The sequence below is a fragment of the Rhineura floridana genome, chromosome 11, assembly GCF_030035675.1.
Source record: "Rhineura floridana isolate rRhiFlo1 chromosome 11, rRhiFlo1.hap2, whole genome shotgun sequence".
Lineage (NCBI taxonomy): Eukaryota > Metazoa > Chordata > Lepidosauria > Squamata > Rhineuridae > Rhineura > Rhineura floridana.
This window is the reverse complement of record NC_084490.1, coordinates 11,674,174-11,690,865: the sequence shown is the minus strand read 5'-3', so window position 1 is coordinate 11,690,865 and position 16,692 is coordinate 11,674,174. Positions and strand designations below refer to the sequence as shown.

The 16,692-nt window shown below is 45.3% G+C and overlaps 2 protein-coding genes across 2 annotated transcripts; both read left to right on the top strand.

Moving 5' to 3' along the window:
• The first annotated feature begins 2,054 nt into the window (after positions 1 to 2,054).
• LOC133367352 (olfactory receptor 4K3-like) lies at positions 2,055 to 13,597 on the top strand. The gene is made up of 3 exons (XM_061591452.1): positions 2,055 to 2,947; positions 3,627 to 3,671; positions 13,513 to 13,597. The coding sequence occupies exons 1-3, from the start codon at positions 2,055 to 2,057 to the stop codon at positions 13,595 to 13,597; spliced, it is 1,023 nt and encodes a 340-aa protein (XP_061447436.1).
• An 813-nt stretch (positions 13,598 to 14,410) lies between these two features.
• On the top strand, positions 14,411 to 15,346 carry LOC133367351 (olfactory receptor 4N2-like). Its single transcript, XM_061591451.1, has one exon. It carries the CDS (start codon positions 14,411 to 14,413, stop codon positions 15,344 to 15,346), a length of 936 nt encoding a protein of 311 aa, XP_061447435.1.
• Positions 15,347 to 16,692: the final 1,346 nt, after the last annotated feature.

Below are 16,692 nucleotides of genomic sequence, written 5' to 3'. Positions count from 1 at the left end.
CTATTTTTCTGCCCTGCTCCTACTAAAGACACAGTCAATATTCTGTGACCACTGGGCAAGTCCAGTCTTTATTGGCTACTTTGGGGGGTGGATTGTTTGGTGTTTTGTGCCCTTGGATTTTTCCGTATTTTTGTTGTTGTTGCCGTATCCACAATACTCTTAGAGGAGATTGTAGGATGGGGAAAGGCCATAACTCATCAGTTTAGGCTCTCCTTTGCATGCAGAAGGCCCGCGGCTCAGTCCCCAGAATTTCCAGGTAGGGTTGGGAATTGTCTCCTGCCTGAAACCCTGAAGAGACACTGCCAGTCAGTGTAGGCAATACTGAGCTAAATAGACCAACACCTGTCTGACTCAACATAAGGCAGCTTTCTGTCTCCATAAAAGACGGGAAAGATATGTCTAAATAAAGGACAGGGATCCTTTGGCCCTACAGTTCCCTGCAGGGTGTGTGACAGAGATGGCATCCCAGGACTGGGAGACTCTGATTAGGGATGGGATCTGTTGGCCAGAGCCAGTTTGAAAGTACTATGTTGAGTTAACAAGCTGTTATCGATCTGAGTTCATCCTTTGCCGCTGCTTTTTACTGAACTTTTCCCCCCCTTGGGGGGAAAAATATATTAATATTGATATTTTGAAATGAGGTGCCAATAAAATGAATGGAATATTCATACACTGAAGAAAATATTGATAAAATATTAATAGCAATATTTTAGACACAGGTTTCTTTAAAAAATATGTTTCCAAACATAGCCATGGAAAATCACTACATAACAATCCGATCCACAAGGATAGCAAATAAGTGAATTAATGGAAAATGTGGTTCCAAATCAAAATTGGGAAGAATTCTAGGATACCCCTAGTCTGAACGCAGACCATTGTCAGTCTCCATCATTACTGAACAGCATCCACTTCTCTTCTGTTGTTTAAAGACTTTAGCTTAAAATTGTATACCCATCTGAGTTGTTCCTTTTGCGTCCTCCCCTTTTCACCTCTCCCTTAAATAAATCCTTGTTCTTGTTCTTCTTTCCCCTATTTTAATTATGTGTCCCCTTATTTCACCCCCTCCCACTTTTCTCCCCGGCAATGTGGGGCTGGTGGGCTGGAGCCCTGGTATCCTTCTTCCTCACCCATCCCACAGTGGTTTGAACCATATTTCCCTGAAGGGAAACTGGAGTTGCAATAGTTATCTATTTTGAGTGATGCTCAGATACATCTAGTCATTTCTCTAAACATGAATAGAATAAAACAGAAAAGATCAAAATGTTGTCCCCTGTTTGGTGTTCCAGCCAGCCATGTCCTTTTCTTGGATACTCCATTCCATTCTCCCTCTCCTAGTTTTCCACCCTGCTCCCACTAAAGATGCACCCACTGTTCTCTAATCAATGGGCATGTTTAGTCCTTGTTGGGTTACTTTGGGGTGGCTTCTGCCCTTAAGGTTCTTACTACTGTTTTTTTGCAGTATCCACAACATTCTTAGAGGAGATGGTAGGATGGGGAATAACTCAGCAGTTTAGGCTCTCCTCTGCATGCAGGAGGCCCCAGGCTCAATCCCCAGAATCTCCAGGTAGGGTTGGGAATTGTCTCCTGCCTGAAACCCTGAAGAGCCACTGCCAGTCAGTGTAGACAATGCTGAGTAAATGGACAAACGGCTGTCTGATTCAATATAAGGCAGCTTCCGGTCTTCATAAATAAATAAAGAAAAGGGATCCTGTGGCCCTCCAGGTATTGTTGGACTCCAACTCCCATCATCCTTGGACTGTTGGCCGAGCTGTCTCGGGCTGTTTGGAGTCCAACAACATCTGGAGGGACGCACATTCTGCACCCCTAAGTTAGTACAGAGTTAGAAGGAACAATTGTCTGACTCAGTATAAGGCAGCTGTTTAAGTTCCTGTGGATAATGTAGGTACCATTTGGATAAAGCCAAAATTAATAACAACAACTGACACACAGGTAAGCCCTTTGTTGACTTCAGCTAAGGTTATGAAGGAATGGAAGTATCTCATTGCTGTCTCCTTTCTCCCTCCCCAATTTTCACAGAGATATGAAAAAAGTGAATGGCGTGGGGCAACCAGACAATGGTGACCGAATTTGTTCTGCTGGGTCTTTCTGAAACCTGGGAAGTCAACATCCTCTTATTTATATTGTTCCTCCTCCTTTACACGGCTACTCTCTTCAGCAATATTCTCATCTTCTCAGCAATAATCAGCAATCACCGCCTTTTCGATTCACCCATGTTCTTTCTGCTAGCTCATCTGGCTTTACTGGATCTGTGCTTGTCCTCCTTTGCCACCCCAAGGTATCTCTTTGATTTCCTTGCCCAACGCCAAACCATCTCTTTCCAGGGCTGCATGGCCCAAATTTTCTTCCTCCACGTCTTTACGGGTGGCGAGATGCTCTTGCTGACAGCTATGGCCTATGACCGGTGCGTGGCCATCTGCCATCCTCTCCGCTATACCTCACTCATGAGCCGGCACCATTGCATAGGGCTTGTGCTGGCGTCCTGGGCGGGTGGGCTCCTACATGCCAGTGTGCAACTGAGTTTCACCATTAACGTGCCCTTCTGTGGGCCCAATCAGGTAGACAACTACTTCTGTGACATTCCCTTGGTCATCAAGTTGGCTTGCATTGACATCTATCCCCTGGAAGTCATGATGGTGACCAACAGTGGCATTTTGACACTGGTGTCTTTCCTTGCTTTGCTTCTCTCCTACGCACTCATTCTCTCCACAATCCGCTCCCGGGGCTCCAAGGCTGCCTCTACATGTACCTCTCACCTCATTGTGGTCTCCATGTACTTTGGGCCCTGTTTGTTTATTTACCTGCGTCCAGACACCCGGTTCATGTTTGATAAAGTGCTCTCCGTCTTCTACATCTCTATCACCCCCTTTATGAACCCTACTGTCTATGCGTTGAGGAACAAAGAGATTAAGGCCGCCATGAAAAGACTGTTGGTAAGAGGTTCTGGACAGGTGTCGGCTCATGGCCACCCCCATTAGGCAGAGTGAGGCGGCCACCTCAGGTAGTTGGCTTGAGGCATCATGAAAGAGCACCAGATTGTTAGCTATTTAATGTAATGTTGTTTTTGTGTATATACACATTGTGGAGAATGTGGATAGAGAGAAGGGTGTGTTTTTCCCCCCTTCACTCCTAATTCTAGAACCAGGATTAATCTGATGAAGCTGAACATTGCAAGAAAGGAAGTTCATTTTCCCATAGCATAACGTTATGATGGCCCTTGATGGCCACCAACTCAGATGTTTTTTTAAAGTATTACACATAATCATGGAGGATAAGACTATCCATGCCTATGATTCATGACAGCTATGTTGCCTTCAGTATCAGAGACAGTATGTCTCTGAATACCAGTTCCTGGGGAACAGGAGTGAGAGACAGAGCTTGGAAAAGTTACTTTTTTGAACTACAACTCCCATCAACCCAGTCCAGTGGCCATGCTGGCTGGGGCTGATGGGAGCTGTAGTTCAAAAAAGTAACTTTTCCAAGCTCTGATGCTGAGCTCATGTCCTGTTTGAAGATTCCCCATTGGCATCTGGTTGGCCACTGTGAGAACAGGAAGCTGGACTAGATGGGCCAATGGCCTGAGCCAGCAGGCTCTTCTTATGTTGAAGGAGACATTATGTGAAGGCATTCAAGAGGCAGCTGTCCAGGCACCTGTCAGTATATTTTAACTTGGATTCCTACACTTATCAGGGGGTTGAACTTGATGGTCTCGTAGGCCCCTTCCAACTTTACTATTCTATGGTTTTACGATTCTGTTATTAATCCCTGCCCGGCATCTCCTGCCTGAAATCCTGGAGAGTTGCTGCCAGTGAGTGCAGACAATATGGTGTTGGTGGACCGATGTTCCAACTCAGCATAAGGTGACTTCCTGTTTTCCTATATCCAGTTCCCCAGACGATACTTTAAAAAATTTAGAAGGGGTGAACCACAGTCAGAAACCTGCAGAGCAATGAACACCAGGGGAGAATAGGAGTTGATCCTACAAACCAGGCTGGAAGGGCCTCAGGAAATGTACAAGTGAAGCACAAGTGCAGTCTAGAGACAGCCCCTCACTGCCTGAAGGGTTGGTTCACATGCTTTTTCCAGAATAGAGCTTGAACCCACTGGAACTGGGTGGTGTCACATCTGGCCTGGAAATAATTCGGTCTCAACTAGAGTCCAGGATTTGAGCCTGGATTCAGAGAGGTAAAAAAACATTTATAATCCCTACTTCATACATTTAAATTACTGATCAACTTTTTTGGGCAGGTCAGGAGGTGGTAGGCATAAATCCCTTAAGAGAATCATTGTTGATGCCCTCTCCGACACAAACCCATTTCTCCCCCAACCACTTTCCTAGAGATTTCTCTCTGGCATCTATATAGCCTGCACTGCAACATATATTTTCTAGACCCCATCACTCCTCCAGGAGAATCCCTGTGAACTGTTGTAGCCTAACTGCAGAGAGGAAGACATTTAACCTTGCCAAGTTGGGTGACTCTTCAGCACTTTGGGTAGTGAACTTGTTTCTATAGGGTGGAAGGAAGCTCCTGACATCCAGTCTTACATAGAAGGGAGACATTCTTTGAGTATTAATCTCTGCCAACAACTCATGGAAACAAAATTCCTAAACCTGTATATATTTTTTGTATAGGCAAGACTAGCCAGACACGTAGTTTGATTATGTATACTTATTTTTTAACACCTGTTGATTTTATCTATATTTTGATAATTTTATCATGTTTACTGTTGTTGTTTTTAAAGTTTGGGTGTTGGACTATCACCTGGGAGAATAGGGTTCAAACCCTTGCTTAGCCATGAAGCTCACTGAGTGACTTTGAGCCAGACGCTGCCTCTCAGCCTAACCTACCTCACAGGGCTGTTGTGAGGATTAAATGGAGAAGGGGCACAAACATGTACGCCACCATGAGCTGCTTGGAGGAAAGGCGGGATATAAATGCAATATTAAATAAATAATAAAATTAAGACTGGTTTTATTGCTATTTTAATGAATATCTTATAGCATATTATGTAAACCAAATTATTATTTTTGTTGAATAAGCAGTATAAAAATGTTTCTAAGTGAATAAAATTAATAAACCAAAAATATGCTGCCTCACCGAGTCCAAAGCTTCCTTTTCTTGTGTTATGTTTTTATAGTGTGTTTTATTTGTTTTGTTTTAACATTGTGTAAGTCATTTGGAGACCTTTGGGTGTCAAGCAAGTAATAAGTCTAAATTATTATTATTATTATTATTATTATTATTATTATTATTATTATTATTATTTAGATTTATGAGTCGCTTGATACCCAAAGGTCTCCAAATGATTTACACAATGTTAAAACAAAACAAATAAAACACACTATAAAAACATAACAATAAACGACAACACAACAGTAGAAATAGCACCCCCACGTAGCCACAGGAAGGTTTGGCAGCATATTAAAACAAAAATCATGATTCATTTCCCCACCCCCCTACGCAAAGGGACAATGACATCTTTTGCAAACTCAGCCACTGATGTTTTGTTTTAATAAGGTCCACACATTCTAGACTAGGGTTACTTACCTGGCTAACCATAAGCCGGTCTAGTGTCCCATTACGAGTCTTCTCACTATAGGACGCTGGGCCCAATAACCTATAGGACCCTGCAGAGAGTTGCGTAGTGGAACGGAGAGTATTGAGCGAGCTTATGTGTGTGTGTTTGAATCTTTGCTAAGATTCTACCTTCCCTGCAAATTAGTCAGACAGAGGCTTTAAGCTTTAAAATAAGAAACAACTACTTTATTCTGGAAGTACATACTTGATAGGAAAGAGTCCTATATCTAGCTAACTAGCAAAGTTGGAGCAAAGAGCACTGCACCCAGTACTCGCCCTCATGCTGGTGGAGAGAGAGAGACAAAGGAAAGATGTCTGCTCCCCTCTCGAGAGAAAGAAGACGACGACTGGGAAGAAGGGAGAGAACTGGGATCAACATCCTTTGCATATCAGTCTAGCAGGAAGGGAGAGACAGCAGGAGATCGAAGCAGAGCTTGGAAGTAACTAGTTACAAGTAACGAATTACTTGTAATTCATTACTTTTTTGAGTAACGAGTGGGTAATTCCTTTACATTTTGATTGTAATAGAACTAGGAGTAATTTTACTACTTTTGTGGAGTAATTGTAACGTTTCCAGAATTACTTTTGGGCATTACTTGGGGGGAGCAGGGGAAGTCTTCTGCTCCTCTGATTTGTGGATGAAAATCATGTTCCTCAAACTGGGCTTCTGTGTAGTGTTGCTCTTTCCTCATGCTCTGTGGATGGGTAGGAGGCGACGAGGGAGGAGGCAGAGAGTGAGACGGGGTGGAGTGCAGAAAACAATTATTTTAAAAAAGATAGTGGTGAAGAATGGAGTGGAAGGAAAAAGGATCCAGAGGTCAAGAACATGGATAAAGGAGAAGGAGGCAGCAGCAGAATGGAGATAAAGAACCGTGGTGGTGAAAGATGACAACGCGTGTGTTTGTGTGTGTGTGTGAATACTCTGTTTGCACTTGGCACACAAAGTGACCTCCACCACTCTCTCTGGCTACTGTGCTGCATCTGCAGTATTTTAACTTTTTTGCATCTCAGGGGATCCCTCCCCACCACCATTGCTATCTTACGAATTAAAATAATTATTATACTACCTCTGTATGTGTTTATTTTTAATGTTGTTTTAGGCTACTTAGATGTGCAGCAGCCAAGGCCAGCACCTTGTAGGCTTTTTTTTTAAGTAACTGAAATGTAATTGTAGTGATTACTTTGGAGGAAAAGTAAAGTAATCAGTTACTTTCAGAGCAATTGTAATTATAACGGTAATTACTACTTTTTTGGGCCAGGTAACTGTAACTGTAATTTATTACTTTTTAAAAGTAATCTTCCAAGCTCTGGATCAAAGGGATAGGTATAGCCCAGCAACCAAGAGGTCTCCTCTCTAGCTCCCCTTTTTAACCCCATGCAGCCTCAACCCACAAGTTGGAGTTGAACCTCATACATTCCAACACTCACAACGCCAGAGGTGATTTAGTACTAGGAGCTGTGGAGAATTGTGTCTGATTGTGGGCCTCCTTTTTCCCATCCAGCCACTGAATGGTAAGCCAGGAAGGTTGTCTTCCCACTCACCCACAAAAGCTTCTTCATTTCTCTGTTCTTCCAAGTACGCCTGCTGAAGTCTACCTGGTAGCCACACGAGGGATGGGCAAATCTGTCAGTTTCTGTTTCTCTCCGTTTTGCATTTTTCTGATCTTCACTTCTCCACATTTCCAAATCCTTGCCATTTTATTTTATTTATTTTTTAAAAAAAACTCCTTGTGAAAAGCCATCAGCTTTTTTATTGAATTTCTCATAATACACACCCATGTCAGTGTGCAGTTTTGCCTAACAGACCCAATTTTCCCTGTTATAATAGATTTTTGTATGTTACTTTCTTCTCTATATGCATTTTTATGAACCCCTCACCCCAGTATTATACAGCCACGAGAGTGGCCGTATACTATTGTCAAATTCACAATACCACCCATGCAATTCTGATGCTTCCCATAAGCTCATTTCAGAACAAAACCTTATAAAACATAGTCCTGAACTCAGAAACGTTTGCTTAACCACCCTCTAAATTTTCATGGCTATAAACAAAACAGTCAGAGAGAATACAGAGTTCAAAGTGTAAAAAGAGAGAAAAGAAAAGCAGACCGCTTTTGGACTTTTTTCTGTCAGAGTTTTCATAATTTGTTGAAATTAATTAAAGATCAGCCATGTTCACAGAGTACCTGTAATCCTATTACTGACCTTGCCCCATACTCTGACCTTCATCTTCTGCAGTTTAAAAGTTAAAAAAAAATGCCTGGCTGATTTTTAATTAATTTAAGAAATTTACCACCAGAGTCAATGATAATCCTGGGCATGCTTAGTAAGAACCAACTGTCCGTGTTCTAAAAGCCAGACTCACAGCTGCTTAGCATGGCTAATCAGGGGGCCACACCCACGCCAGACATTTGTTTCACTTTAGACTGTCATGGCTTCCCCCAAGGAATCCTGGGAAGTGTAGTTTGTGAAGAGTGGTGAGAGGAGACAGAGCTCCTGACAGAGTGGACAGAGTGGTTTAGCAGTCAGCTGCTCTGATTTAAACTCTGTGAGGGGAACAGGGCATCTCCTTGCAGCTCTCAGTACTTTTTATTAACTACACTTCCCAGGATTCTTTGGGAGAAGCCATCACTGTCTAAAGTGAAATAAAGGCCTGGTGTGGGTGTGGCCAGGGACAGCTTTGGTTTAAATTTGGGTGGGAGGCTACATGTGTCTGCTGTAGAATAAAAAGGTGGGGGAAACCCTGAAAAACAATGAAACTGTTCACAGTGTTTTCCTTTTTTCCTTTCCAGTGCCCACCCAGCTAATCTCCTCCGTTATCCCTCCCTTTCCCTGCCCCTCCCCCAAGTCAGTTTCACTATCCTAAGCATGACTGCACAGGAGTAAATCCCACTGAACTCAAAAAGCATGCAAATGATCAAACCTGCCCTCACCTCCTCCTCCCTCCTATCCCCTCACTCTTGCCCCTTCCCTCCCCTTTCCTTTGCCCCTCCCTCCCCCTCACCTTCCAATCCCCTCCTCCTTCCCCTCCTCCTCCCCCATGGTCAGTTTTACCTATTCTAAGCATGATTGCATGGGAATAAATCCCACTGAACTCAATAAGAATGCAAATGATCAGACCTGCCTTTCCCTTCTCCTCTCCCTTCCTCTTCCCTTCTTCCTCCCCTCCCCTCTATATGTTCTTAAACTGGAAGGTTTTTGCCTATTAGTTAATATATATTAATTGGCTGAGGAACTGCATTGCAACATTTGGGCAGAGTCTGGAAAAGTTACTTGTTTGAACTACAACTCCCATCAGCCCCAGCCAGCATGGCCACTGGATTGGGCTGATGAGAGTTGTAGTTCAAAAAAGTAACTTTTCCAAGCTCTGCATTTGGGAAAGTGTGGCTTTTTCTCCCTTGAAAAGTACATTGAGCTGAAGGAGGAAGTTGGGAAAGTGACGCTCTTTCCCACTTCCTTTTTCAACTCCCTGTGCTTTTCAAAGTTCAGATTAATTCTTCTGGACTTTTACCCAAATCCATTGGGAAAGCAGAGTGTATGGACACACACACTCTCTCTTTCTGTCCTTCAGGTGGAGAAAATTAAGAGGAGAGGAGTGACCAGAGGGATGTCACCCATGGCACTCACTCAAAATTCCAAATGTGCCCCATGGGGCTAAAAAGATTGCCAGCCCCTGGTTTACTGTTTCACTGGTGCAGTTGTTTATCATTTATTTTATGTTGCACTCTGTCCTGCCATTGGCACCAATGAAGGCCATATATCTTTTAAATAAGTGGACATCACAGTGTTCAACCCATCCAGGCCTCTGGCCAACAATAGGTAAAAAAACAAGAGAGGTGGTGAAGTACAATAAGGAGGCTGCAAATGCTGATTTGGGAAGCAGGAAAGAAAATCCCCTGCAGTGGGTTCCTGAAGTGCTGTGAAAATGGAAATGGACTGCCTTCAAGTCGATCCCAACTTATGGTGACCCTATGAATAGGGACTTCATGGTAAGCGGTATTCAGAGGGGGGTTACCATTGCCTCCCTCCAAGGCTAGTCCTCCCCAGCTGGCTAGGGCCTGCTCAGCTTGCCACGGCTGCACAAGCCAGCCCCTTCCTTGTCCGCAACTGCCAGCTGGGGGGCAACTGGGCTCCTTGGGACTCTGCAGCTTGCCCACGGCTGCACAGGTGGCAGGGCACGTAACCCCCGAGCCACTCACTGTGGGAGTGATCTTTAGCTGGCCCTTTACACCCAGGAGACACAAGCAGGGATTTGAACTCACAGACTCTGGACTCCCAGCCAGGCTCCCCACTGTGATTTTCCTAATCACATTTGGATCCCAGTTTAGAAAGTGTGAAGTTGCTTCTAGACTGCTGTCATTTTGCGGGAGGGATTTAAGCACATACTAGAAATTTAGATTTGCACAATTAAAATGGATCAAAGCATTCTGTTGCCCTGGAACAACATCCAGTATTTGAATTTTGTGGTTAGGAACATGCCAGGGAGGTGAACTGAGAAGTGTGGGATGAACAGAAGATTAATAGGAAAATGTATAACCACCCTTCGAGCAAATCAGAAAGAATTCAAAAGGAATGCTCCTTGTCGTATAACATACAAATGAGAATGTGTGCTCAATAAATAGGTCAACTGGAGAAGCCCCAGGACATGGTTATATAACCTCCTGGCAAATGATTCATAATGAATCCTCAATAAAGACCAGCCCTTGTCTAGCCTCGGCACAGAAGCAGCCAGTGTGGTGAGACGGAGCTGCAGAGCTGCCCTCCTGACATAGGTGTCTCTGGAGCTTACCAAGACAGGGCTGGGGGGAGTAGAGTGGCGGCTAGGTCAAGGCTGCATGGGCACACCATCAGGAGCTCCGGATTGGCTATGTCGGTGCACCGGCACAGCCACAGCCTTGCTGCCATCCTCCTCAGCCCCACCCAGGTAAGCTGCAGCAATGCAGGTGTCGGGCGGATAGTTCTGCCCCACCAAACCAGGTGCTCCTGCCTCCACGTAAGCAAATCAGGATGAAGACTCAATAACCCAGATCATCTGGAGGAGCCCTTGGCAGAATCAGCCCACCAACATCTCTGGCAATGAAGCCTAGCGCGGCCCGGAGATGCTCCTGAGCCATAATGAGTCCTCTTCTCCCAGACATTTTAGCATGTGTTTTTACATTGTTTTTTTTAAAAAAAACGTGTTTTAAAATTTGTACATTTGTTTTTAATGTTTTTAATTGTAAACCACCCAGAGAGCTTCAGCTATGGGGCGGTATACAAATGTAATGACTAATAATAATAATAAGAAGCCTCATCTCCCTGAATTGCAATTTGGGTAGGTATTTTGTGTTGCCTCTACATTCAGGGCTTACACAATACTTAGTATCCATGTAAGGGGGGGGGGAAGCCACCAAAAATGAACCACAGCTTCAGGAAAGCCAGTGTGGGCCGGAGGCAAAAGTGGACCGAGCGACAAGTGTAATGTTTGACCTTTGTACCATAGGCTAGTTTCTACACACGCACACGCACACACACCTCCCTCTCTGTCCTCCTTCCAGGCACCGTCATTGGATACATCTCAACCCGGCAAAAGCTCTTGGGGTGCAAAGCTGGGTCAGTGAGGGGTGTGGCCTGGAGGGAAGGACAGAGAGAGAAGCTGGGGACACATTTGGCCCCAGGCCTGAGGTTTCCCGTCCCTGCTCTAGCAACAAATAACAACAAGGAATCCAGGGGCTCAGGCATAAAGTCACATCAGCAATGACTCAGGCAGGTAAGCCAAGCCACGCACCACTGGGGAACATGCCTCTAGAATAATTACATCCTTGCTTCACCCTCCTATCTTCCCCCACCTTACCCCCAGGATACACTGCCATCACTTGCCAACTTCAGCCACAAACTTTTTAACAAGCTCCCTGAGTGCTGGGCTAGGCTTGCTTCCAGAAAAACCACTCAGTGGGTCTTATCATTAGTGCTCCTTATGGGGCCCGAGGTCATTTAATGTTGTGACGTGTGGAGAACTCAGTCTTCCTTTTCTCATCAATTCACTAAACGGTGAGTCATTTTTTTCTGTGTGGCTGTCTTCCAGCACCTTCCCTCTCTCTTCATTTCCAGTTCTTCTAGATGAACATCTGAAGTCTCCCTGGATTTTTCTTCTGCATGACCTGTAGAGACCACCGTGATGCCTTCTGCATTGATCTGCAAAGACCTTCCGATAACTGAATAACCCTACTTATTGCTGGGAGCATGCAAGGGTTAGGAAATCTACCATATACCATAGTACGCATGGAACAGAGCAGGGAAAGTTTCAGCAAGGTAAAGGTGTCCCCGCACTTGTAGTGCGAGTCGTTTCTGACTCTTAGGGTGACGTCTTGTGACGTTTACTAGGCAGACTGTATATATGGGGTGGGATTGCCAGTTCCTTCCCTGGCCTTTCGTTACCCCCCAGCGTATGCCGGGTACTCATTTTACCAACCACGGATGGATGGAAGGCTGAGTGGACCTCGACCCCTTTTACTGGAGATGCGTTACCGCCGCTTACCACTCTGCGCCACGGAGTTTCAGCAAAGGGCAACCAAAATGATCCAGAGGTTGGATCAGCTGCCCTATGAGCAAAGGGTACAAGGTTTGAGTCTTTTGAGTTTAGAAAAAAGGCAAGTAAGGGGGAATGTGATAGAGGTGTATTAAATTATGGACTGTGTGGGGAAATAAGAGCAGTTTTTCTACCAGTAGTAGAACCCAGGGCTACCCAATGAAACTGAATGTTGGAAGATTCAGGACAGACAAAAGAAAGGACTTCACACAGTGCAAAGTTAAACTATGGCACTTGCTCCCGCAGGAGGCAATGATGGCTTTAAAAAACGATTAGGCACATTAATGGAAGATAAGGAAGATAAGGGAGGGATATCATGTGAATGGGGCCTCCCGGAGACTGGGTAGCTGCAGCATGAATGTGTCACACTTCTGTCTTACTTCCTCCATGCACCTCTGGCAGTGAGGCTGCTCCACAAGGGGGATTTTTTTTTAATGAACTGGAGCAAAAATGTGATGAGAGTTTCTCTGTCCCCATCTCTCACCAGGGCCCACAGCTCCCCATAACCAATTTTCCTCTTGGTTTCTATTTTTGGAACATTGGAGGCTTCCCAAATAGGAGCTGTCTACACTGCAACATTTTATTGCGGATCCTTCTGATCAAGCTTAATACAACATACATAACATCTGATGCTCTTCATTCTTTGGCTCTGGATGGCCTTCACTACTAAGAGGAATGCTTGCCTGTCCTTCCTATGAACACCCATCTGTAATCTCCAGGTACAAAGGAGGACAGGAACTCTACCTGCAGAAGCAATTTTTCTCATCTGTGCATGACAAGGGGCACTTGTCCCAATTCCCTCATCTAACACTCTGTCATTAGGGACAGATTGGTCGATTCTGGTTTCTCATTTTTCCTGACTTAAATTCAGTTTCTCCACATTTCCACAGTAGCTTGTGATTTAACAACAAAAACTCATGAAAATTTGCCAGCAATTTAGTACACATTTCTCCTAAAATACACAGTTTTGTACGCAGTTCTGACTAATATGCACATTTTTGCAAGCAAGTTCCCCTAGCAAAATTATATTTTCATCAATATATGCATTTTTATACACGCTTTCTCCTAAGATCTATAGTTTGTACACATTATTTGGTTGTAGAACTGCATTGCAACATTCAGAGAAATGCAAGTTTTGAAGGATGATTGTGTTTTGCTTCTCGAATTTGTTGAACAAGGGCAAATGAGATAGTTCCTCATTAAAATGCAATCAAAATCAAATGTATCCCTCATCCCTCTTACGATTCTGCATGCAGCTATTCTTTGCCAAATGCATCCTACAGTGCAAGATTTATCTGTTTGATATCTCTTTTCTGGGATACTCCATTCCATTCCCACCCCTCCCAGGTTTGTCATTCTCCTCCAACAGACATCCTTTGTTCTGACAGAGAAAGGTAAGAAGGAGAACAAATCCTCAGTTCAGCGCTACTAACAGCACCATGCAGCACAGCACCAGTGTCGTGTCGAACCCTCCTTTGTTTTTTGTCTGAAGAGCTTTGCTCCCTGCGAAAGAGGAATTATTTTTTTGTCTGCCTCCTTCTCAGGTCATGTGAGAAGTTCACACATTTGGTGGAGGAAACAGGGGATGTAGGAACTCTGACGAAATGACGGGGGTCTCTTCCTATCAGTGCCTGGTTGGTCACTGTGGGAACTGGCGCTGGACTCGATGGGCTTCTAGCCTGATCCAGAATGGCCCACCTAGTGCAGCATCCTACTCTCACAGTGGCCAGGCAGATACCCCAATGGGAAACCCACAAGTAGATCCTGAGGACATGAGCACTCTCCCCCTCCCCCCGGTTTCCAGCAATTGGCATTCAGAAGCAGACTGTCTCCCTCAGTGGAGGGAGCCACTGGTCAGAAGCTACCAATAGTATTATCTGCCTTGAATGTGACTAATCGTCTTTTGAAGCCACCCAAGCTGGTGGCCATCACCACCTCTTGTGGGAGCCAATTCTATAGTTTAACTTATTGCCAATTAGCCGTGTCTGACTGGGTGTTTGCCTCCTTACGAATGCTCAACTCATATATTTAACAAATAAACAGGTAGATGAAACATCACCAGCACTCTCTGCTGGGATGGGAAATAGCCCAACAAAAGGCTGGCCTATAGAACTTCCTAGAGTTCTTCAGGGAAATGAGGAATGCGTGCGCACAAAGTGTCCTTTGATTTCTTTACCCCTCCCTTGTAGCAACTTCCTCTTGGTTGCAGCTCTGTGCATTTGCTGCAGGAACAGGACGTTTCGGGATGCTCCCAGGGAATCATTCTGTGGTCAAAGAGTTCGTCCTGATGGGATTGTCCCAGGCCAGAGAGATCCAACTATTCCTCTTCTTCCTCTTCCTCCTCTTCTACTCTCTGGTCCTGCCAGGAAACATCCTCATCATCATGACCATCCGGAACGACCCCCGATTGGGCTCCCCCATGTACTTCTTCTTGGCCAACCTGGCTTTCCTGGACATCTGCTACTGCTCTGTCACCCCTCCCAAGATGATGGCCGATTTTTTCTCCAGCCGCAAGGCCATCTCCTACAAGGCTTGCATGGCCCAGATCTTCTTCCTCCATTGGCTGGGAGGGTCGGAGGTCTTCCTCCTCATTGGCATGGCCATTGACCGCTATGTGGCCATTTGCCACCCATTGCGCTATGCCAGTCTAGTCACCAGAGTGGTCTGCTGCCTTTTGGTCCTGGCTTCTTGGTGCCTAGGATTCACACACTCCATCATCCAAATCATCCTTATCGCCCCACTCCCCTTCTGTGGTCCCAACAAGCTAGACAACTTCTTCTGCGACATTACCCAGATCGTCAAGCTGGCCTGCACAGATACCTATGGGCTGGAGTTCATCATGTTCTTCAACAGCGGCCTGGCTACCTTAATGTGCTTCATCCTCCTCCTCATCTCTTATGGGGCCCTTCTTGTCAAGGTGAGGACTGGCTCCAGCCAAGGGAAGAGCAAAGCTGCCTCCACCTGTGCCACCCACATCATCATCGTCTTTGTCATGTTTGGCCCGGCCATCTACATCTATTGCCGTCCCTTCCAGGACTTCCCCCTTGACAAGGTGGTGGCCATTTTCCACACTGTGGTCTTTCCCTTGATGAACCCCATGATCTACACACTGAGGAACAAGGAGATCAGACAAGCCATGTGGAAGTTGATAAACAAACACAGATTTCGGGGTGCAAAATGAAGGGAAGTCAACAGTGAAGGTGTTTAAAGAGATGGGTTGGTCTGATAGCCATAATGCAAGGGCGTGGAACCTTTTTTTTTTAGGCTGAGGGCCACATGCATGTCTGGGCATACTTCAGGGGGCCACGCACAAGTGGTGGGCAGAGCCAGAAGCAAAAGGGGGCAGACCAATAAATGGAACAATTTCACATTTGTACAGCAGCCTAGTTTCTAGGCACACTCACAACTTTCTCTGTCCTCCATCCAGGCAAGCAAGAGGCGTAATCACATTCCAGTCTGGCAAAACCACTCGAGGAGGGTGTGAAGCAGGACTGGCTCGGGAAAGTATGCAGCCTGGGGAGGGTTCTGAGGGCCAGACAGAAGGCCCTGGAAGGCCACATTTGGGACCCAGGAGCTGACGTTCCCCATTCCTAACATAATGGATCCATATAAATTGATTTATATGCTGCTCTTTCATGAGGGCAGGTGACATCTCTCATAGTGCTTCTCTGCAGAACTGAAACAAGTGTTCATATCATTTCAAAAATGGGGCCAAATTTTTGAAATGCTATAAATCTTCAAGTCTTGCTTATACATTTGGAGGCTAAGACTTAAGACTTGGTAAAATAAGAAAGAGCTACTTTATTTATAGAAATACATAGTAGATAGGAAAGGCATACCTAGTTCTAACTAACTAGCTAAGTTGGAGGTGCAGTGGCAGACTTGGGTATTGCCCTCATGGCTCAGGAGAGAGAGCAAAGACAAAGATGTCTCCTCTCTCCTCGGACAGTCAAAGACAAAGGAAGGAGGGGCAGATAAGCTTCCCTGAGCATATCAGTTTACAAGGGAAGGAAGTTTGGTAGAGAACAGCACAGGTAAAGGTGGTGCCAGAGCTAATGACAAGCAGAGCCAACTCATTCTAGTTCCGCCCCCATTCTCCTGCCGAGTTTTGCAAGGTCAACGTTGGGAGGCTAAGGAGGAGGAAGCGGACAGGGAGAGTCCCCCTCTGGACTGGTTGTCACTAAGTGAAAAAGCAGGAGGCTCGGAGGAATCAAGACTAAGGTTGGTGAGGCAGTGCCCCATCTGCCTTCATGGAGCAGCCTCCACCACCAAGGGCCGTGCAGACAGGCCTGAAGGGCCCATTGCGCCCTTGGGCTTGTGGCCCCCCACCCTTCTGTTAAATGATCAAAAACATGCATTTTCCAAAGGGTGGAGAGTGCACACATTGTTCTCTGCATTTTCCCCCCAGATATAGTTACCCTTGGCTGTGCCAGCTATTTGTTTATAATATGATAATCTCGCTAATTACTTTAGATATCCTCTGCAACGGAAAGATGGATGTGTGACTCTTTCCCCCGCCCCAAATAC